The 24,084-nt window shown below is 38.2% G+C and overlaps 1 protein-coding gene across 1 annotated transcript in view; it reads left to right on the forward strand.

Annotated features, from left to right (window-relative positions):
* The window catches only part of LOC132562001 (uncharacterized), a gene marked incomplete at its 3' end in the record, with an annotated part of 48,258 nt that overhangs the window by 17,674 nt on the left and 6,500 nt on the right, over window positions 1-24,084 (forward strand). Inside the window, exons 4-22 of the mRNA XM_060226726.1 lie at window positions 3,686-3,894; window positions 4,298-4,487; window positions 7,309-7,412; window positions 7,942-8,027; window positions 8,344-10,382; window positions 10,505-11,796; window positions 11,850-13,767; window positions 14,208-14,537; window positions 14,756-15,094; window positions 15,931-16,260; window positions 16,479-16,817; window positions 17,654-17,983; window positions 18,208-18,540; window positions 19,377-19,706; window positions 19,925-20,263; window positions 21,100-21,429; window positions 21,654-21,986; window positions 22,825-23,154; window positions 23,373-23,711. Of these exons, the coding sequence (XP_060082709.1) occupies window positions 3,686-3,894; window positions 4,298-4,487; window positions 7,309-7,412; window positions 7,942-8,027; window positions 8,344-10,382; window positions 10,505-11,796; window positions 11,850-13,767; window positions 14,208-14,537; window positions 14,756-15,094; window positions 15,931-16,260; window positions 16,479-16,817; window positions 17,654-17,983; window positions 18,208-18,540; window positions 19,377-19,706; window positions 19,925-20,263; window positions 21,100-21,429; window positions 21,654-21,986; window positions 22,825-23,154; window positions 23,373-23,711 (9,840 nt within the window). The remainder of the gene's footprint in view (window positions 1-3,685; window positions 3,895-4,297; window positions 4,488-7,308; window positions 7,413-7,941; window positions 8,028-8,343; window positions 10,383-10,504; window positions 11,797-11,849; window positions 13,768-14,207; window positions 14,538-14,755; window positions 15,095-15,930; window positions 16,261-16,478; window positions 16,818-17,653; window positions 17,984-18,207; window positions 18,541-19,376; window positions 19,707-19,924; window positions 20,264-21,099; window positions 21,430-21,653; window positions 21,987-22,824; window positions 23,155-23,372; window positions 23,712-24,084) is intronic.

Consider the following 24,084-nt stretch of genomic DNA (forward strand, 5'->3'; position numbering starts at 1 on the left):
AGCGATGGTGAAAAAAAAAGACAGTGGTCTGGATTGACAATATGTACCCTCGTACAGATATGGTATATAAACACGTGTGGTCATTATTATTTTAGTTTCGGAGAGCAATGTCAACAGTTATATGGTTTGTCTTTTTCTTAATGTGACCTGTACTTTTGTTTGCCAAATTGTGTATATTGTAATTGTTTTGGGAGAGGGCGTCGATAATGTTGATATAACTTGTGCCCAATCCCTTTGTTATTCTGTGGCAATAAAGTATGTTTAAATCAAATCATGTACTATAGACTATGGCTTACAATTATAATCTTTCGTGATGATATATAACTATTTAATTTTTTTGCATTTTTCTTTTATCATTTAGTTTGATGTTATATTTTGGATCGCTGTGTGTTTTACCGTTTGATGGCATATCAGTTTTTTCGGTCTTTCAGTGGACACCAAGAGATAAGCTGTCACATGATCCATAATTGTTTTAGCAACCATTGTTAAAATTGTTATTGTTCATTTATAAATTGTGTTTCTGAATGAGATATTTGATTTTGTATCTAGTGGTTATCAATGACAACTCGTCGGTATATTCAATAACATCGATATCAGCTGGCAAGATTGCGTCAGACTGTGGTAACAATGTATTGCTACTTGAGAAAATATGTGTGTGGTATTTCATGTTCATCGAAAAGGAACAGAAGTAGACAATATGTTGTTACGTAATCAACACCATGCATCTAAGCTTGATGTGGTGACATTGTAACGTAGGACGAGCGGCGAGAAGCTATCAGGAAAATGAAACACAATACCATTATAAAGATTAACAATTTATTTACAACATGAACGTAAACAAAGCACACTCACACATTCCCTCAGATTCACACAAAATATTACAGTTCAGTGTTACACAAAGTCTCTGTTGATCACACCCCAACGGTCCTTCACACCAGGAATGAAAAGTTCAAGAAAACCCCCAAATACTGGTATAAAAATGGAGACAAAGGATTCCTATCCAGACAACTGACGAACTACTACCGCAGTAGTACTCTGGCGCTGTGCGTGCCACACAAAATCTCAAGCAGAGTAGAGCTCACATTTATAGATGCCATATCTGTACCGCTATGCTCCTCGGAACGTGTACCCCAATGCCAAACCTGTACTGTCTGCTGGTGCCGACTCTCACTGATAAAACCGTTGTGGCCTTGATGAGGTAGCTGGTGTCGTTGTGACCGGTGGGAAAAGCTTAAAAGAATAGTAACGAAGATTGACTCGCATACAACACTTGCACATTATTATGACACAATCAACTACTATTTTAAATGAAATTATCCCCAGAAATACTCCTAAATTACACAGTACATGATACATTTCGAAGAGTTATAAAGGTATAACATAATGAACGACTAATGCGGGCTCAGAATAACATAACGACCATCTAGCAAACAATGTATGAGACATTATAAGGCAACTCACGGCTTCCGTACTTTTTCAAACACGCATACGTTTTCACCTGAGTATTCTATACGCTTATAAAATACATATAACTTATAACATCTGGAAGAAGTTATAGAAACAGCTACAATAATAACATTCCTAGAAAATACTAAGATACAATCTAAGAAAGGACACCCTAGTGTAGCTTTATACATAAAAACAACAATGCTACGCATGACTGAGCCGCACAAACAACGAGTGTTTATCAAAGATATTTATTAAGAAAAAGGCTAAGAAAGCAATAATGCGAAGAAAGAGATATTAAGATAGACTTACCACAGTCCGCAATCTGTGCCTGTATATTCTCCCTGTAGTGGTTACACCGGGTAAATAACCCGTAAACAACCCCTGCGGAATTCATTCGACCTCCATGAACTCCCACTCACCTGGTCACACGCACAAGTACGGTCGCTCGACAGGGATAACGAAAATACCGAACGTAGACAACACCATATACATACATACGACGTGACATACATCATACCGACAACATGTAACGTTGGAATGCTTATTAAATTTGAGTATATTGAAATGGTTAATGAAGAAACAGGCATCACGTCAATTTTCGTTTCTTACTTCGAGAGCGAGTGTAATAGAATAAAGCAAATGATAAATGATTAGCATTATGGGTATTACCACTGACGTGTATAGTAGATAACATGTAAGGGATAGACACGACTTTCTAAGCTGTTGGATAACCTTATCTACAATAACGTAGAAATTAGTATGACGGGATGTCAAAAAGGATTACAAAAGTTCACAAGGTGGTAATAATATAATATATCCGATTCAGCTACGCTTTGTATAACACTTCGTCAAAGCTACGCGTCCCTCTTCAGTGCTGGCCCGCCATGGCATTTCCAAATGGCCTCCTTGACCACTTGCCTGAAAAGGATGTTTTCCCTTTTAATAAATAATTTGGATTTTTCCAGGTGAATATGATTCTGTGTCGTGAAATGATCCGCAAGTGCCAATTTATTGACCTGAGACTAAAACTACTTTCACTCTGATTTGACTAATTTCATGCCGTCTTCAACGTCTCTCTGTTGTTCATTAAATTGAGCCCGAATCTCTTGCACATTTGCCAGGAGTTCTTATATCCGTTCATGCGTGTATATGCATTCTGCGACGTTCTCTTTGGGTGTTTTACCAATCACATGAACTTGGATATGTAGGATATTATTTTTAGGTTCTTTGGTTGTTGTAATGCCATGAACAGGATAAATCTGATATAAGGGATGACTAAATGTCCTTTATTTTTGTTTTTTCCTTAGTGTTTTGTTTCTTGGTATTTTATTTGCTTTCCCCAAATTCTTTTACCGATAAGGGTATCCACATGTTTCCATGGCGCTATAGCCGTGAATTCGTTCTTACTTCTCATCTTGTTGTTCTGGCGTAATTGTATCATGTTTGTTCTTACAAGAACTTCCAGCATTGGTCAGTGTTTGTCTTTTTCACATAGTTTTTTTTATAATGTTGTCATCCGTCTTTACTAGTTTACGTTACTACCCTAATCTCGATTCCTTCCTCGCAGATGAATTTGAAGCTGTATACGATATCTAAGGTATTAGCATGTACAGTCAAATCTGTCTATGCCCCTTTCTTTAGAATTTCCAATCGATCATCGACATATTGATTCTACAGACTAGACTTGCATTATGCAGGGGTCTTGGTTATGATTGGCCACAATTGGAGACGCTTGGCTGTACATGACTGTACCATAACGTTGAGATACCTTAAAACATATAGCTTAAGTACAAATTCTGGTAATTGCATAATGTCTTAGAGATTGAAACTCCGACTGCTACCAAGTGCTTTGTTGATGGTGTGCTGGTGGAAAAAAGTCACAATACATTTAAAATGAAATTCTCATAATTTTGGATAAGTACAGTGGACATACTTTCGACAAGATCTTTCGAGTTTTTGATATCCAATTCAGGGCATGTGGTGGGTAACAAGGATGAACACGTAGTAGTCACGCTGACGTTGTACCATAAGTGGAGTGCATTCGTCTTTTCAGTTCCGCGAATTGAAATTCTGTCAATCATCCTACAAAACAATTACATTTTATACAAACAAGATATCTAAAATATGTACGAGGTCATAACATAAGCGATGTCGTAGTAACGAAGACAAAAGTCAGTTTGACTATTTGCTGTACGAAATATATATCAAAATACATTTGATGTTTATGTTTTATTAGATGCTGAGTTTGAGAATATCAAACGAACTAACAGAGCAAAGGACAATAAGTCATACAAAACTGGCTTGTACAACGATGGGAAAACGTTTCCTACTGAAATGGCTTACCATAATTATGCCATCAATGAAGACATTTCTGTTCGGACCCCTAACTGGAACTTAATGGCATACAACTCAAAACAACACATGGTTAAAGCCAGATGGCCAGGGGTAAATACCGACACAGATTTTGCAACTGTCTTAATATCTTGAGGATATAAAGCAAATTTTACTAAAAAGTGATTCTTCCAAGTTTACTGTTGATTTAAAAAAAAAAAAAAAAAAAAGCCAAGAACGCATTGCGGAATACTTCAAATCATTTGAAAATTAAAATTATTATTATCTAAAAATGTATGGATACAATCTGAACAACAAAAAACGGTCAGTTTACACAGAAGGAGTTAATATCTCAATATATCATGTTAATACCAGTGTTTTCATTGAAATGTTAAAGCTGTCTTATTCAATTTCCTATTTATTGGTATTGGTATCAAAAACAATTGAAAAGAAATGGGGGAAGTTAACATATCGTTATGACTTTTACATATTCATGGTGACATTTGTTTAAATACAGATATATGAATGGCCTGACAATGATGAAAACAGTGACGGACCCGAACCACACCGGGCTCGGCCTCGGCGAGCCTCTTTTTCCTCGACAGACAGAAACGGAAGAAATGCAAGAAACGTCATACTTGCAGTTATAGCAGTATTAGTGGTAGCGGTTGTAATAACGATCATAATGCTGATTGTTCTCGCAGAAGGTAAGTTAGCATATTTTTCTAACTTATTTATCTGTTATATAGACTTGGCGAAAGGCTAGGTACCACCAGTATCTTACAATTTTCTTAATTAACTGCATTTAAGCAAATGCCATCTCCACAGGACACACATGAGTAGGAATGTCTTAGTTGTCTAATGAAAATATACTGAGTCGATAGAAAAAGAAAGTTACAGAACCGAAAGTGGTGTATCATTTTACATAAACTTGCTCAAAAAGGCGTCCCAACATCCAGAAAAGAAATCACAGATAACAGATACGTAAATTGTCACAACATGTTACTTGATCAAGACGACTAACTAATTAACGAGTATATGGGTATAAAGATATCAATACTGGGTAGAGCCACCACGCTTCTGGTACAAATTCTTTATCTGCCTTCGCATACCATTGACCAGACGCCAAATCTTATTGTGAAGAAACCCCTGTCACTCATGCAACAATCTTGCACTTAGTTCTCCAGTTATTTAGAGCACACGGTTTTGATTAGACACGGAAATCGATATTCTCTGTCTGTAGTATTTCGAGACGTGCCAAACCTGAAACACAACATGTCCGGTTTGTATGTCTATAGAACATTAAGAGAATGGTTGTATATCAAAGCACGTCGATCCATTCCAGAAGCTTGCCGTTTTTCAGCAATTGTCATCTTTTAATGTGGCATTTTGGACAAAAAAAATTAATCGTTAAGTTTGATATTTGGCTTGGTGGCAGACGGCTCCAAACACAGACAGTACAAGGAATACGATATGTTCATTTTTTCAAAAAAGAAAAATCAGTTTTGATTCAAATTTCCATACCGAAATTAACAATCCCTAAGTTATGGCTAAGTGTATGTCTGAGAAATATGTATATAAAATACAGGAAAAAATTATGTAGAATTAACATGATATTACAGTTGTTTGAGAAATATGATGATTAATGATTCAAGACTAAGATACTGGCTTAATGCATGTCAATTTCTCATTGATGCCGTGAATGTGAAAATTAAGTGTCTAATGATATATCAGGTACCAAGCCATTATCAAAGTAATCGATTGTTGTCTTTCACCTATAAATTTTGAGAGACAAATATTCAAATAGCAACTTGGGTTTATAATATTTATGAACATATGTTTTATGTTGTCAGACTGGTAAAAATACATCTAATTTATAGAATATAAACACTTGACCACATTAATTTGATCTCCTTCCCTATAAATAAACCAACATTCTTCTTTAAGTAGCAAAGATATGAAATTTACGAAAATACGTCTAGTGGATCTCTATCTAGATTTCGGCATTTCTTTCTTCATCACTGGATTTTCCTCAGTCGCCTGATAGGTTTAAAAATTAGGTCCTTAGCGTTAAGGACGAAACAGCTGTATGATGCAGTTTAATTAAATGTTTGACTCTAAAGTATCTTATTTGAATTTGTTTTGAAGGTCATATGCACTTATCCGTATTTTATGATTAACAGAATCGATGTTTTTGTTTGCGGGAAAAAATAAAACGATTATCTTCACCAAAACACTGAAGCATATACATCAAAGAAAAATAGTAGTTTTCTTTCTGATTGACCTAACGGTCAATAAAAAAATGACTAGGCTAGAGAAAATGTAGTAACAACTATCATATATAGATACAAACAGGATATATATATACATATATAGAAAAAACTTGATTTGACGAGGTGCGAGTAAATTATAAATAAAAATGATTTTTGACAAAAGAAGAAAGACGTTACATTTTGCACTAGCGCTTTCACTGTATTAGATCTTCAGGTGCATGGTAACTGTACATAAGGGTGTGGCGTCACAACATGTTATCTGTTGATGACGTCATAATATAAAAGGGGCATAATTATATTTTGCAAACTTTACAATGCGGTTAAACATTAATATTCAAGTCTGGTTTTAAAATGTTTATAATTTCTGACTCCTTGGCTTCTCTTTGTATTCGATTGGTTTCAGATGAAAAAGTATACACCAATCAGCCGACACATAGCAGGATGCAACGACGGCTTTTTCCAAATCTTCCCCCTGTATACTTTTTCATCTGAAACCAATCGAATACATTTTTATTTATACATATATATATATATTGTAGTACCAAGTTGAAGTCATGTATGGTCAAAGGGAGATAAGAAAACTACATAATATCAGTGGATGAAAAACTGTGAAAGTGAACGATACATTATACCCAACATGTAAATCGTTGATGAGAAATTTTATTCAGATATGTAGTTTTTGTTCTAATTTCAACTTAGAACAACAATCACAAATTTCAGCTTTGGTATTGAGAACTACTGTCTATTTTAGTAGGTATAATAGAGTTGAAATAATTTGTTCAGTAAATAAAGTTGTTTGAAATTGAGGTCAGAGATTTCCAAAGTCATTTGACATCATTTGATATTGAAGACTTTACCTGGAATAATATATCTAGTTACAAGGCAATTAACAAATATTTTGGAGATGAATTGCGTATTCGCTCATGTACGTTAGATTTACTAATATGACGACAAAAGTGCTTACCATAGTTATAATTCTTTCAGGAGCCGTGATCAAAGGTGAGTTTTGTTTTATCACTTAAATATAAAGGAAATTTTAAAATACTTCTAAGGTGTTTGTATTTACCACACATATATTATGTATCCCTCTCCTTATTTTTAATGCTGTTGCAAATGAAGTGTTTAACGAGATTGAACTCTTTTGTACTGCTGCACAGGAAATTTTCCCGGAAGATAATTAGATATTATTTATTGTATGTTCCGTGCATTGATTCCCAGTAATTTCGGGTTTTGGGTATTTTCTTGAAAAACACAGGAACTGTCAACTTGGAATTAAAGCTAGAAGACCGATTTCAAAGGGGCATGGAAAATTCCTCTTCACCTGTGTTCCAATCAGTGGCGAAACAACTTTGTGGAGAGGTAATATTTAAATAACATTACACATGAATCCAAACTACATTCTAATTTGTATATTTCAATGCTTGAGAAAGCGAGTGCCTAGAAATGTAATGAAAGATATGCACGTCATTGTCCTTGGTTTTGCAATTCTGTTCACTGTATTCACTGATATAGAACACCTTAAAATATAATCCTATCCCAAAATAAGTCTGTAGTTTCTTATATTAATAAAACTTCATTATCTTACTCTTAAATATATTCGCGTCTTAATTCCGAATGATTGATATCAGTTGGAAACACCTCGCAACTGTAAAATAATGGGGTTTTTTTATTATTATTTAATTTTTGTAAATGGTATATCATCAAAATCTTTCATGAGAACTTTTTGCATTAGTAGACTAAGCAAGCTTTAACCAAAAAGGAATACCTTCTTCTGGAAACCAGCATTGCCTGTAAACTGGAATCACTTCGGTACGTGCACATGCTCTATATTTCGAGCACGTTTACTACGTTTGAAAAGCTGTGCTACTTTTTAACGTTACCTTGATAGAACTACCTTAAGATTAGCCAGTCTGAACCAAACAAGTTTAACGGTTTTAAACCCTCAAGGAGAGGAAACCGAAATGGAAAAGTTGCGTAAAGCGGATTTGTTATATTTTACGGGCAATAAACTATAATTCCATTTCTGTGGGTGAGTAGTCTACTGCGATAAAACTTATATCTGACATATTATGCTATAATGAATACGAAAATACATATCGATTTTGCTATTCTGAGACCATATCTACCCAAAAAATGTTGTAAAGCATTTTGGTACATGTTTTCGTTAATCTTAACAATGAATTTCCTTGTCAATATACTTGAATAAGCTATTGTATTGACTATCCTTATTATTTGTAACAGCATATCTTAAGATGTAGGTCGAAATAAAATATTTGCATTATCGTTTCAGAAACGGGAGCATCATTGCTAGACTTGTGCTTACTATTATTGGCCAATACCATATACCCGAAAATAGCATGTATGTGGAGGCGATAACGACATATGTTGGAGCTAGTTCGAGACTTGGGCCCTACACTGTGGTTAAAAGAACTATAGTAGTTATTGCAGTTTCCTATTCGACTTTTGTTACAACTACCACCACTCCACAGACAATAACAGGTACGACCACTCATGGATTAACAACAACTACCACCACCTCTGAGCCTCCAGAGATAAAAGCTACTACTACCACCACTCCAGAGCCTACAACAACTACCAGTGAAGAACCATCAACAACCACAACCACTCAAAAGCCAGCATCGATAACAACCGTTCATGAGCCAGTAGCAATTTCCACCACTACAGAGCCAAAAGGTACAACCACTCCAGAACCAGCGTCGATTACAACCACTTCAGCACCAACAACAAATACAACCACTTCGGAGCTAACAGCAACTACTACTTCTCTAGAGCAAACAACATCTTCCATCTCTTCAGAGCCAATAGCAACTACCACCACTCCAGAACCGAAGGAAACTACCACCACTCCCACTCCACAACCAGCAAAAACTAGCATCACTTCAGAGCCTTCTGCAAATACCACCACTCAAGAACCGACAGAAACTACGACGACAACAACCACTAGAGAAACATCAAAAACTAACATCACTCCAGAGACGAAACTAACAACTACTACTTCAGAAACATCAGAACCTACCAACACGCAAAGGTCGACAGCTACTACCACCACACCAGAACCTACAACAACTACCAGTCATGAACCATCAACAACCACAACCACTCAAAAGCCAGCATCGATAACAACCGCTCATGAGCCAGTAGCAATTTCCACCACTACAGAGCAAAAAGGTACAACCACTCCAGAACCAGCGTCGATTACAACCACTTCAGCACCAACAACAAATACAACCACTTCAGAGCAAACAGCAACTACTACTTCTCTAGAGCCAACAACATCTTCCATCTCTTCAGAGCCAATAGCAACTACCGTCACTCCAGAACCGAAGGAAACTACCACCACTCCCACTCCACAACCAGCAAAAACTAGCATCACTTCAGAGTCTTCTGCAAACACCACCACTCCAGAACCGACAGCGCCTACCACCACTCAAACTCCACAACCAGCACAAACTACCACCACTCCAGAACCGACAGAGACTACTACCACTGTTACTCCACAACCAGCACAAACTACCACCACTTCATCGCCTTCTGCAAATACCACCACTACAGAACCGACAGAAACTACGACGACAACCACCACTAGAGATCCATCAAAAACTAACATCACTCCAAAGACGAAACTAACAACTACTACTTCAGAAACATCAGAACCTTCCAACACGCAAAAGCCGACAGCTACTACCACCACACCAGAACCAACTACCATAACTCAAGAACCAACAGCAACTATCACCACTCCAGAACCATCGAACACTACTACCACTTCAGATCTATCAGCAGCTACCATTACTCCAGAGGCAACGCAATCAACCACCACTTCAGAACCATCAAAAACTTTCACCACTCCAAAGCCAACTGCAATAACCTCAGAGACAATAGCAACTTCCACCACTCATACCACACAAGAACCATCAAAAACTACCTTTACTTCAGAGACTTCTGCAAATACCACCACTCCAGAACCGACAGCGCCTACCACCTCTATAACTCCACAACCAGCAAAAACCACCACCACTTCAGAGCCTTCTGCAAATACCACCACTCAAGAACCGACAGAAACTACGACGACAACAACCACTAGAGAAACATCAAAAACTAACATCACTCCAGAGACGAAACTAACAACTACTACTTCAGAAACATCAGAACCTACCAACACGCAAAGGTCGACAGCTACTACCACCACACCAGAACCTACAACAACTACCAGTCATGAACCATCAACAACCACAACCACTCAAAAGCCAGCATCGATAACAACCGCTCATGAGCCAGTAGCAATTTCCACCACTACAGAGCCAAAAGGTACACCACTCCAGAACCAGCGTCGATTACAACCACTTCAGCACCAACAACAAATACAACCACTTCGGAGCTAACAGCAACTACTACTTCTCTAGAGCCAACAACATCTTCCATCTCTTCAGAGCCAATAGCAACTACCACCACTCCAGAACCGAAGGAAACTACCACCACTCCCACTCCACAACCAGCAAAAACTAGCATCACTTCAGAGCCTTCTGCAAATACCACCACTCCAGAACCGACAGAAACTACGACGACAACAACCACTAGAGAAACATCAAAAACTAACATCACTCCAGAGACGAAACTAACAACTACTACTTCAGAAACATCAGAACCTACCAACACGCAAAGGTCGACAGCTACTACCACCACACCAGAACCTACAACAACTACCAGTCATGAACCATCAACAACCACAACCACTCAAAAGCCAGCATCGATAACAACCGCTCATGAGCCAGTAGCAATTTCCACCACTACAGAGCAAAAAGGTACAACCACTCCAGAACCAGCGTCGATTACAACCACTTCAGCACCAACAACAAATACAACCACTTCAGAGCAAACAGCAACTACTACTTCTCTAGAGCCAACAACATCTTCCATCTCTTCAGAGCCAATAGCAACTACCGTCACTCCAGAACCGACGGAAACTACCACCACTCCCACTCCACAACCAGCAAAAACTAGCATCACTTCAGAGTCTTCTGCAAACACCACCACTCCAGAACCGACAGCGCCTACCACCACTCAAACTCCACAACCAGCACAAACTACCACCACTCCAGAACCGACAGAGACTACTACCACTGTTACTCCACAACCAGCACAAACTACCACCACTTCATCGCCTTCTGCAAATACCACCACTACAGAACCGACAGAAACTACGACGACAACCACCACTAGAGATCCATCAAAAACTAACATCACTCCAAAGACGAAACTAACAACTACTACTTCAGAAACATCAGAACCTTCCAACACGCAAAAGCCGACAGCTACTACCACCACACCAGAACCAACTACCATAACTCAAGAACCAACAGCAACTATCACCACTCCAGAACCATCGAACACTACTACCACTTCAGATCTATCAGCAGCTACCATTACTCCAGAGGCAACGCAATCAACCACCACTTCAGAACCATCAAAAACTTTCACCACTCCAAAGCCAACTGCAATAACCTCAGAGACAATAGCAACTTCCACCACTCATACCACTCAAGAACCATCAAAAACTACCTTTACTTCAGAGACTTCTGCAAATACCACCACTCCAGAACCGACAGCGCCTACCACCTCTATAACTCCACAACCAGCAAAAACCACCACAACTTCAGAGCCTTCTGCAAATACCACCACTCCAGAACCGACGGACACTACCACCACTCCCACTAAGAAACCAGCAAAAACTAGCATCACTTCGGAACCTTTAGCAAATAACTCCCACTCAACCAGCAAAAACCACCATCACTTCGAGAACCTTTAGCAAATACCACCACTCCAGAACCGACGAACACTACCACAACTCCCACTCCAGAACCAGCAATAACTACCACCACTGCAAAGCCTTCTGCAAATACCACCATTCCAGAACCGACAGAAACTACGACGACAACAACCACTAGAGAAACATCAAAAACTAACATCACTCCAGAGACGAAACTAACAACTACTACTTCAGAAACATCAGAACCTACCAACACGCAAAGGTCGACAGCTACTACCACCACACCAGAACCTACAACAACTACCAGTCATGAACCATCAACAACCACAACCACTCAAAAGCCAGCATCGATAACAACCGCTCATGAGCCAGTAGCAATTTCCACCACTACAGAGCAAAAAGGTACAACCACTCCAGAACCAGCGTCGATTACAACCACTTCAGCACCAACAACAAATACAACCACTTCAGAGCAAACAGCAACTACTACTTCTCTAGAGCCAACAACATCTTCCATCTCTTCAGAGCCAATAGCAACTACCGTCACTCCAGAACCGACGGAAACTACCACCACTCCCACTCCACAACCAGCAAAAACTAGCATCACTTCAGAGTCTTCTGCAAACACCACCACTCCAGAACCGACAGCGCCTACCACCACTCAAACTCCACATCCAGCACAAACTACCACCACTCCAGAACCGACAGAGACTACTACCACTGTTACTCCACAACCAGCACAAACTACCACCACTTCATCGCCTTCTGCAAATACCACCACTACAGAACCGACAGAAACTACGACGACAACCACCACTAGAGATCCATCAAAAACTAACATCACTCCAAAGACGAAACTAACAACTACTACTTCAGAAACATCAGAACCTTCCAACACGCAAAAGCCGACAGCTACTACCACCACACCAGAACCAACTACCATAACTCAAGAACCAACAGCAACTATCACCACTCCAGAACCATCGAACACTACTACCACTTCAGATCTATCAGCAGCTACCATTACTCCAGAGGCAACGCAATCAACCACCACTTCAGAACCATCAAAAACTTTCACCACTCCAAAGCCAACTGCAATAACCTCAGAAACAATAGCAACTTCCACCACTCATACCACTCAAGAACCATCAAAATCTACCTTTACTTCAGAGACTTCTGCAAATACCACCACTCCAGAACCGACAGCGCCTACCACCTCTATAACTCCACAACCAGCAAAAACCACCACCACTTCAGAGCCTTCTGCAAATACCACCACTCCAGAACCGACGGACACTACCACCACTCCCACTCAAGAACCAGCAAAAACTAGCATCACTTCGGAACCTTTAGCAAATACCACCACTCCAGAACCGACGGACACTACCACCACTCCCACTCAAGAACCAGCAAAAACTAGCATCACTTCGGAACCTTTAGCAAATACCACCACTCCAGAACCGACGAACACTACCACAACTCCCACTCCAGAACCAGCAATAACTACCACCACTGCAGAGCCTTCTGCAAATACCACCATTCCAGAACAGACAGAAACTACGACGACAGAGACAAAACCAACAGCTACTACTTCAAAAACATCAGAATCTATCAACACGCAAAAGCCAACAGCTACTACCACCACACCTCAACCATTAGCAACTACCATAACTCCAGAACCATCAGCAATTACTTCCACTCCTTGGCTATCAGAAGATGTCACCACCACCCCAAAAGCAGCAAACGCTACAGCAGCATCTACTGTCACTCCAGAACCGTCAACAATTACAAAAGAGCCAACGATGTCCACCAGTCCGCAACCAACCACACTTACCACCAATCCAGAGTCGACTACAACCATATATACTAATGAGTCAGCAAACATATCAACAAACAGACCCATCACTACTAGAACTAACCCTGTCGGTAAGAGTTTTTCTTACTTCACTAAGCTTGCATCCACCCTGTTGTTGCACTGGAAGCATTCTTATGTCATTTTTCATGTCGAATAGCTGAAATGATTCTCGTCGGCTTAAAAACACTTTTTCTTCATTCTCTGCCTTTATTGGACTAAATTTCAGTTTCAATTACTATTTTGGAATGTGTCTCTTTCGGATAAAAACTGAGAGATAAGATAGAAAATATCTTAACAGGTCATCACGTATATTTGTTAGTATATCCATTTAAGATTTTTAACATATGTATTTAACATTTTGGTATGTTTGATGTTAATTCTTTTTGGATCGCTGTGTGTTTTACCGTTTGATGGTCCTAATAACATTTTATGAATTGACGGGCCGTTAAGAATGTAATAATAATAATAATTCTCCTTAAAAAACGATATTTGTTTTATAATCTTATTTCAGGAATGAAAATATACAACAAAATTACTTATCTACATCAGGATCTTCTCATTGAATGCAATATCGAAAACACTCCGAACACCTGGGATAAGGTGAAGCTTATCTCCTCTGACGACAGCATTGGAGTTGTAGCTGTTGGCTATTCTAATGGAACAACACAGAAAGACAACAACTCGTACCAACTGACCCTTGAACCCGGCGATAGCAACGTAACACTAAGTCTTCTTTTCCCCAACACCACGAAGCATTGTTTTGTCAGGAGTAACTACACGTGTCAACTTCATAGCAATGGAAATATATTTGTGGAGTCCATGGAGTACATTTCCATCCCAGGTATGTTGATCCTGAGATGTTGTTTTGAAGTGTTCATGCCAAAAATGAACAGCTTCCTTTCTGATCTAAGCGCATTTATCAAAATATCCATATGGGCATATCATTGATCAATACAAATAGTTCATGTTGTGAAAAGTGAAACCATAGCTTCATAAAATTATATAGCAATTGTTTCAATTATTTCATCGAGTCATTAATGAATAAATACTGAAACTAAGTTGCAGACGCAGCGGAGAATATCCACATTGTTGGGCCTACAACGGTGAACGAGGGTGATAGTTATGTGGTGAACTGTAGCGGGGATCTGGCTCCATCAGATAGTACACTGGACCTGTATACCAGAACCGTAAACGCCACGTTATTTACAAAGTCTCCGATTAATCCTCAAATCACGAATGGTAACGTCACCGAATCCTGCTACCTCCACACAACAAAGAGGTACAGTCTCAGCGCCAGTAAGACTGATAATGGCACAGAGATGAGGTGTGAGGCAGCGAATTCCTCCCCTGGTTCAAAGACGATCTCTAGCGCACAAATGATCTTGGTGAAAGTTGCCGGTAACTATATCCCTTTTTACAAATATTGTAACAAAATGTATGTACGATAGAAATATTGGGCGAAGTTTGCTATCACACATGTGCGAGCACCATGTGCAGTTCCAGATGTGTAATTGTATCGTTGTAAATAAATCTTTATAAGTGACGTATGAATAAGTGTTGGATAGGGTAAATTTATTTTCTTAATATTTATGAAAACAGCTAAGTTTGTGTATATTTCCTGATTAACCTATATTGTTTTAAGTCAGACACGGTTAGCTCTATCAGTTACAGACAAAAATGCAACACATGACCGATCTTAATGTAAAGATACGATGTATATACTTTACATAAGTAAACATTAGAAAGACGTCCCTTTTTAAATCGGTAATGAATCGTCTAAAATCTTACATTGTTGGAGAGAAAATACTAATGGCATACCTTTTGTATTTCGATTTTTCATTTCGTAAAGACAATAATATATGCTCAACTAAGTTCAAGGTATTGTGTGTCTTACATCAGAAACCTTGTCGGTACAGTCCTGTCATGTCCATATCATAATAGATTTTGTTACAAATATCACACAACTAGCCACTCTTTGAAATGTCAAATCTATTCACTCGAGACACAGGGTTCGGTAGTTTTTCAATAGTGAAAAGGTAGAGATGACTTTGTTAATCAATGATCAAAACTAGAATGGTTGATGTATAGTGATAACTTCACAAGTTTTCCGATTGAGTTTTGATACGTGGCATTAAAAATGGCTGATCCTATCGAATATTTGTACGCCGTATCATATTTTGTGTGCCGTCATTAAACTAGACTTATTTGAGCACGATTTGTATACATATTTCCAGAACTAGTAATTGAAACATCGCTTACACCAACACATGAGGATCTCAAAATTGAATGTAATATTCAAAACGCTCCGAACACCTGGGATAAGGTGAAGCTTATCTCCTCTGACGACAGCATTGGAGTTGTAGCTGTTGGCTATTCTAATGGAACAACACAGAAAGACAACAACTCGTACCAACTGACCCTTGAACCCGGCGATAGCAACGTAACACTAAGTCTTCTTTTCCCCAACACCACGAAGCATTGTTTTGTCAGGAGTATCTACACGTGTCAACTTCATAGCAATGGAAATATATTTGTGGAGTCCATGGAGTACATTTCCATCCCAGGTATGTTGATCCTGAGATGTTGTTTTGAAGTGTTCATGCCAAAAATGAACAGCTTCCTTTCTGATCTAAGCGCATTTATCAAAATATCCATATGGGCATATCATTGATCAATACAAATAGTTCATGTTGTGAAAAGTGAAACCATAGCTTCATAAAATTATATAGCAATTGTTTCAATTATTTCATCGAGTCATTAATGAATAAATACTGAAACTAAGTTGCAGACGCAGCGGAGAATATCCACATTGTTGGGCCTACAACGGTGAACGAGGGTGATAGTTATGTGGTGAACTGTAGCGGGGATCTGGCTCCATCAGATAGTACACTGGACCTGTATACCAGAACCGTAAACGCCACGTTATTTACAAAGTCTCCGATTAATCCTCAAATCACGAATGGTAACGTCACCGAATCCTGCTACCTCCACACAACAAAGAGGTACAGTCTCAGCGCCAGTAAGACTGATAATGGCACAGAGATGAGGTGTGAGGCAGCGAATTCCTCCCCTGGTTCAAAGACGATCTCTAGCGCACAAATGATCTTGGTGAAAGTTGCCGGTAACTATATCCCTTTTTACAAATATTGTAACAAAATGTATGTACGATAGAAATATTGGGCGAAGTTTGCTATCACACATGTGCGAGCACCATGTGCAGTTCCAGATGTGTAATTGTATCGTTGTAAATAAATCTTTATAAGTGACGTATGAATAAGTGTTGGATAGGGTAAATTTATTTTCTTAATATTTATGAAAACAGCTAAGTTTGTGTATATTTCCTGATTAACCTATATTGTTTTAAGTCAGACACGGTTAGCTCTATCAGTTACAGACAAAAATGCAACACATGACCGATCTTAATGTAAAGATACGATGTATATACTTTACATAAGTAAACATTAGAAAGACGTCCCTTTTTAAATCGGTAATGAATCGTCTAAAATCTTACATTGTTGGAGAGAAAATACTAATGGCATACCTTTTGTATTTCGATTTTTCATTTCGTAAAGACAATAATATATGCTCAACTAAGTTCAAGGTATTGTGTGTCTTACATCAGAAACCTTGTCGGTACAGTCCTGTCATGTCCATATCATAATAGATTTTGTTACAAATATCACACAACTAGCCACTCTTTGAAATGTCAAATCTATTCACTCGAGACACAGGGTTCGGTAGTTTTTCAATAGTGAAAAGGTAGAGATGACTTTGTTAATCAATGATCAAAACTAGAATGGTTGATGTATAGTGATAACTTCACAAGTTTTCCGATTGAGTTTTGATACGTGGCATTAAAAATGGCTGATCCTATCGAATATTTGTACGCCGTATCATATTTTGTGTGCCGTCATTAAACTAGACTTATTTGAGCACGATTTGTATACATATTTCCAGAACTAGTAATTGAAACATCGCTTACACCAACACATGAGGATCTCAAAATTGAATGTAATATTCAAAACGCTCCGAACACCTGGGATAAGGTGAAGCTTATCTCCTCTGACGACAGCATTGGAGTTGTAGCTGTTGGCTATTCTAATGGAACAACACAGAAAGACAACAACTCGTACCAACTGACCCTTGAACCCGGCGATAGCAACGTAACACTAAGTCTTCTTTTCCCCAACACCACGAAGCATTGTTTTGTCAGGAGTAACTACACGTGTCAACTTCATAGCAATGGAAATATATTTGTGGAGTCCATGGAGTACATTTCCATCCCAGGTATGTTGATCCTGAGATGTTGTTTTGAAGTGTTCATGCCAAAAATGAACAGCTTCCTTTCTGATCTAAGCGCATTTATCAAAATATCCATATGGGCATATCATTGATCAATACAAATAGTTCATGTTGTGAAAAGTGAAACCATAGTTTCATAAAATTATATAGCAATTGTTTCAATTATTTCATCGAGTCATTAATGAATAAATACTGAAACTAAGTTGCAGACGCAGCGGAGAATATCCACATTGTTGGGCCTACAACGGTGAACGAGGGTGATAGTTATGTGGTGAACTGTAGCGGGGATCTGGCTCCATCAGATAGTACACTGGACCTGTATACCAGAACCGTAAACGCCACGTTATTTACAAAGTCTCCGATTAATCCTCAAATCACGAATGGTAACGTCACCGAATCCTGCTACCTCCACACAACAAAGAGGTACAGTCTCAGCGCCAGTAAGACTGATAATGGCACAGAGATGAGGTGTGAGGCAGCGAATTCCTCCCCTGGTTCAAAGACGATCTCTAGCGCACAAATGATCTTGGTGAAAGTTGCCGGTAACTATATCCCTTTTTACAAATATTGTAACAAAATATATGTACGATAGAAATATTGGGCGAAGTTTGCTATCACACATGTGCGAGCACCATGTGCAGTTCCAGATGTGTAATTGTATCGTTGTAAATAAATCTTTATAAATGACGTATGAATAAGTGTTGGATAGGGTAAATTTATTTTCTTAATATTTATGAAAACAGCTAAGTTTGTGTATATTTCCTGATTAACCTATATTGTTTTAAGTCAGACACGGTTAGCTCTATCAGTTACAGACAAAAATGCAACACATGACCGATCTTAATGTAAAGATACGATGTATATACTTTACATATGTAAACATTAGAAAGACGTCCCTTTTTAAATCGGTAATGAATCGTCTAAAATCTTATATTGTTGGAGAGAAAATACTAATGGCATACCTTTTGTATTTCGATTTTTCATTTCGTAAAGACAATAATATATGCTCAACTAAGTTCAAGGTATTGTGTGTCTTACATCAGAAACCTTGTCGGTACAGTCCTGTCATGTCCATATCATAATAGATTTTGTTACAAATATCACACAACTAGCCACTCTTTGAAATGTCAAATCTATTCACTCGAGACACAGGGTTCGGTAGTTTTTCAATAGTGAAAAAGTAGAGATGACTTTGTTAATCAATGATCAAAACTAGAATGGTTGATGTATAGTGATAACTTCACAAGTTTTCCGATTGAGTTTTGATACGTGGCATTAAAAATGGCTGATCCTATCGAATATTTGTACGCCGTATCATATTTTGTGTGCCGTCATTAAACTAGACTTATTTGAGCACGATTTGTATACATATTTCCAGAACTAGTAATTGAAACATCGCTTACACCAACACATGAGGATCTCAAAATTGAATGTAATATTCAAAACGCTCCGAACACCTGGGATAAGGTGAAGCTTATCTCCTCTGACGACAGCATTGGAGTTGTAGCTGTTGGCTATTCTAATGGAACAACACAGAAAGACAACAACTCGTACCAACTGACCCTTGAACCCGGCGATAGCAACGTAACACTAAGTCTTCTTTTCCCCAACACCACGAAGCATTGTTTTGTCAGGAGTATCTACACGTGTCAACTTCATAGCAATGGAAATATATTTGTGGAGTCCATGGAGTACATTTCCATCCCAGGTATGTTGATCCTGAGATGTTGTTTTGAAGTGTTCATGCCAAAAATGAACAGCTTCCTTTCTGATCTAAGCGCATTTATCAAAATATCCATATGGGCATATCATTGATCAATACAAATAGTTCATGTTGTGAAAAGTGAAACCATAGTTTCATAAAATTATATAGCAATTGTTTCAATTATTTCATCGAGTCATTAATGAATAAATACTGAAACTAAGTTGCAGACGCAGCGGAGAATATCCACATTGTTGGGCCTACAACGGTGAACGAGGGTGATAGTTATGTGGTGAACTGTAGCGGGGATCTGGCTCCATCAGATAGTACACTGGACCTGTATACCAGAACCGTAAACGCCACGTTATTTACAAAGTCTCCGATTAATCCTCAAATCACGAATGGTAACGTCACCGAATCCTGCTACCTCCACACAACAAAGAGGTACAGTCTCAGCGCCAGTAAGACTGATAATGGCACAGAGATGAGGTGTGAGGCAGCGAATTCCTCCCCTGGTTCAAAGACGATCTCTAGCGCACAAATGATCTTGGTGAAAGTTGCCGGTAACTATATCCCTTTTTACAAATATTGTAACAAAATATATGTACGATAGAAATATTGGGCGAAGTTTGCTATCACACATGTGCGAGCACCATGTGCAGTTCTAGATGTGTAATTGTATCGTTGTAAATAAATCTTTAGAAATGACGTATGAATAAGTGTTGGATAGGGTAAATTTATTTTCTTAATATATATGAAAACAGCTAAGTTTGTGTATATTTCCTGATTAACCTATATTGTTTTAAGTCAGACAAGGTTAGCTCTATCAGTTACAGACAAAAATGCAACACATGACCGATCTTAATGTAAAGATACGATGTATATACTTTACATATGTAAACATTAGAAAGACGTCCCTTTTTAAATCGGTAATGAATCGTCTAAAATCATATATTGTTGGAGAGAAAATACTAATGGCATACCTTTTGTATTTCGGTTTTTCATTTCGTAAAGACAATAATATATGCTCAACTAAGTTCAAGGTATTGTGTGTCTTACATCAGAAACCTTGTCGGTACAGTCCTGTCATGTCCATATCATAATAGATTTTGTTACAAATATCACACAACTAGCCACTCTTTGAAATGTCAAATCTATTCACTCGAGACACAGGGTTCGGTAGTTTTTCAATAGTGAAAAAGTAGAGATGACTTTGTTAATCAATGATCAAAACTAGAATGGTTGCTGTATAGTGATAACTTCACAAGTTTTCCGATTGAGTTTTGATACGTGGCATTAAAAATGGCTGATCCTATCGAATATTTGTACGCCGTATCATATACTGTGTGCCGTCATTGAACTAGACTTATTTGAGCACGATTTGTATACATATTTCCAGAACTAGTAATTGAAACATCGCTTACACCAGCACATGAGGATCTCAAAATTGAATGTAATATTCAAAACACTCCGAACACCTGGGATAAGGTGAAGCTTATCTCCTCTGACGACAGCATTGGAGTTGTAGCTGTTGGCTATTCTAATGGAACAACACAGAAAGACAACAACTCGTACCAACTGACCCTTGAACCCGGCGATAGCAACGTAACACTAAGTCTTCTTTTCCCCAACACCACGAAGCATTGTTTTGTCAGGAGTAACTACACGTGTCAACTTCATAGCAATGGAAATATATTTGTGGAGTCCATGGAGTACATTTCCATCCCAGGTATGTTGATCCTGAGATGTTGTTTTGAAGTGTTCATGCCAAAAATGAACAGCTTCCTTTCTGATCTAAGCGCATTTATCAAAATATCCATATGGGCATATCATTGATCAATACAAATAGTTCATGTTGTGAAAAGTGAAACCATAGTTTCATAAAATTATATAGCAATTGTTTCAATTATTTCATCGAGTCATTAATGAATAAATACTGAAACTAAGTTGCAGACGCAGCGGAGAATATCCACATTGTTGGGCCTACAACGGTGAACGAGGGTGATAGTTATGTGGTGAACTGTAGCGGGGATCTGGCTCCATCAGATAGTACACTGGACCTGTATACCAGAACCGTAAACGCCACGTTATTTACAAAGTCTCCGATTAATCCTCAAATCACGAATGGTAACGTCACCGAATCCTGCTACCTCCACACAACAAAGAGGTACAGTCTCAGCGCCAGTAAGACTGATAATGGCACAGAGATGAGGTGTGAGGCAGCGAATTCCTCCCCTGGTTCAAAGACGATCTCTAGCGCACAAATGATCTTGGTGAAAGTTGCCGGTAACTATATCCCTTTTTACAAATATTGTAACAAAATATATGTACGATAGAAATATTGGGCGAAGTTTGCTATCACACATGTGCGAGCACCATGTGCAGTTCTAGATGTGTAATTGTATCGTTGTAAATAAATCTTTAGAAATGACGTATGAATAAGTGTTGGATAGGGTAAATTTATTTTCTTAATATATATGAAAACAGCTAAGTTTGTGTATATTTCCTGATTAACCTATATTGTTTTAAGTCAGACAAGGTTAGCTCTATCAGTTACAGACAAAAATGCAACACATGACCGATCTTAATGTAAAGATACGATGTATATACTTTACATATGTAAACATTAGAAAGACGTCCCTTTTTAAATCGGTAATGAATCGTCTAAAATCATATATTGTTGGAGAGAAAATACTAATGGCATACCTTTTGTGTATTTCGGTTTTTCATTTCGTAAAGACAATAATATATGCTCAACTAAGTTCAAGGTATTGTGTGTCTTACATCAGAAACCTTGTCGGTACAGTCCTGTCATGTCCATATCATAATAGATTTTGTTACAAATATCACACAACTAGCCACTCTTTGAAATGTCAAATCTATTCACTCGAGACACAGGGTTCGGTAGTTTTTCAATAGTGAAAAAGTAGAGATGACTTTGTTAATCAATGATCAAAACTAGAATGGTTGCTGTATAGTGATAACTTCACAAGTTTTCCGATTGAGTTTTGATACGTGGCATTAAAAATGGCTGATCCTATCGAATATTTGTACGCCGTATCATATACTGTGTGCCGTCATTGAACTAGACTTATTTGAGCACGATTTGTATACATATTTCCAGAACTAGTAATTGAAACATCGCTTACACCAGCACATGAGGATCTCAAAATTGAATGTAATATTCAAAACACTCCGAACACCTGGGATAAGGTGAAGCTTATCTCCTCTGACGACAGCATTGGAGTTGTAGCTGTTGGCTATTCTAATGGAACAACACAGAAAGACAACAACTCGTACCAACTGACCCTTGAACCCGGCGATAGCAACGTAACACTAAGTCTTCTTTTCCCCAACACCACGAAGCATTGTTTTGTCAGGAGTAACTACACGTGTCAACTTCATAGCAATGGAAATATATTTGTGGAGTCCATGGAGTACATTTCCATCCCAGGTATGTTGATCCTGAGATGTTGTTTTGAAGTGTTCATGCCAAAAATGAACAGCTTCCTTTCTGATCTAAGCGCATTTATCAAAATATCCATATGGGCATATCATTGATCAATACAAATAGTTCATGTTGTGAAAAGTGAAACCATAGTTTCATAAAATTATATAGCAATTGTTTCAATTATTTCATCGAGTCATTAATGAATAAATACTGAAACTAAGTTGCAGACGCAGCGGAGAATATCCACATTGTTGGGCCTACAACGGTGAACGAGGGTGATAGTTATGTGGTGAACTGTAGCGGGGATCTGGCTCCATCAGATAGTACACTGGACCTGTATACCAGAACCGTAAACGCCACGTTATTTACAAAGTCTCCGATTAATCCTCAAATCACGAATGGTAACGTCACCGAATCCTGCTACCTCCACACAACAAAGAGGTACAGTCTCAGCGCCAGTAAGACTGATAATGGCACAGAGATGAGGTGTGAGGCAGCGAATTCCTCCCCTGGTTCAAAGACGATCTCTAGCGCACAAATGATCTTGGTGAAAGTTGCCGGTAACTATATCCCTTTTTACAAATATTGTAACAAAATATATGTACGATAGAAATATTGGGCGAAGTTTGCTATCACACATGTGCGAGCACCATGTGCAGTTCTAGATGTGTAATTGTATCGTTGTAAATAAATCTTTAGAAATGACGTATGAATAAGTGTTGGATAGGGTAAATTTATTTTCTTAATATATATGAAAACAGCTAAGTTTGTGTATATTTCCTGATTAACCTATATTGTTTTAAGTCAGACAAGGTTAGCTCTATCAGTTACAGACAAAAATGCAACACATGACCGATCTTAATGTAAAGATACGATGTATATACTTTACATATGTAAACATTAGAAAGACGTCCCTTTTTAAATCGGTAATGA

Source organism: Ylistrum balloti, unplaced genomic scaffold (genome assembly GCF_031769215.1).
Source record: "Ylistrum balloti isolate Yb309-2 unplaced genomic scaffold, AGI_CSIRO_Ybal_v1 Utg371318, whole genome shotgun sequence".
Classification (NCBI taxonomy): domain Eukaryota; kingdom Metazoa; phylum Mollusca; class Bivalvia; order Pectinida; family Pectinidae; genus Ylistrum; species Ylistrum balloti.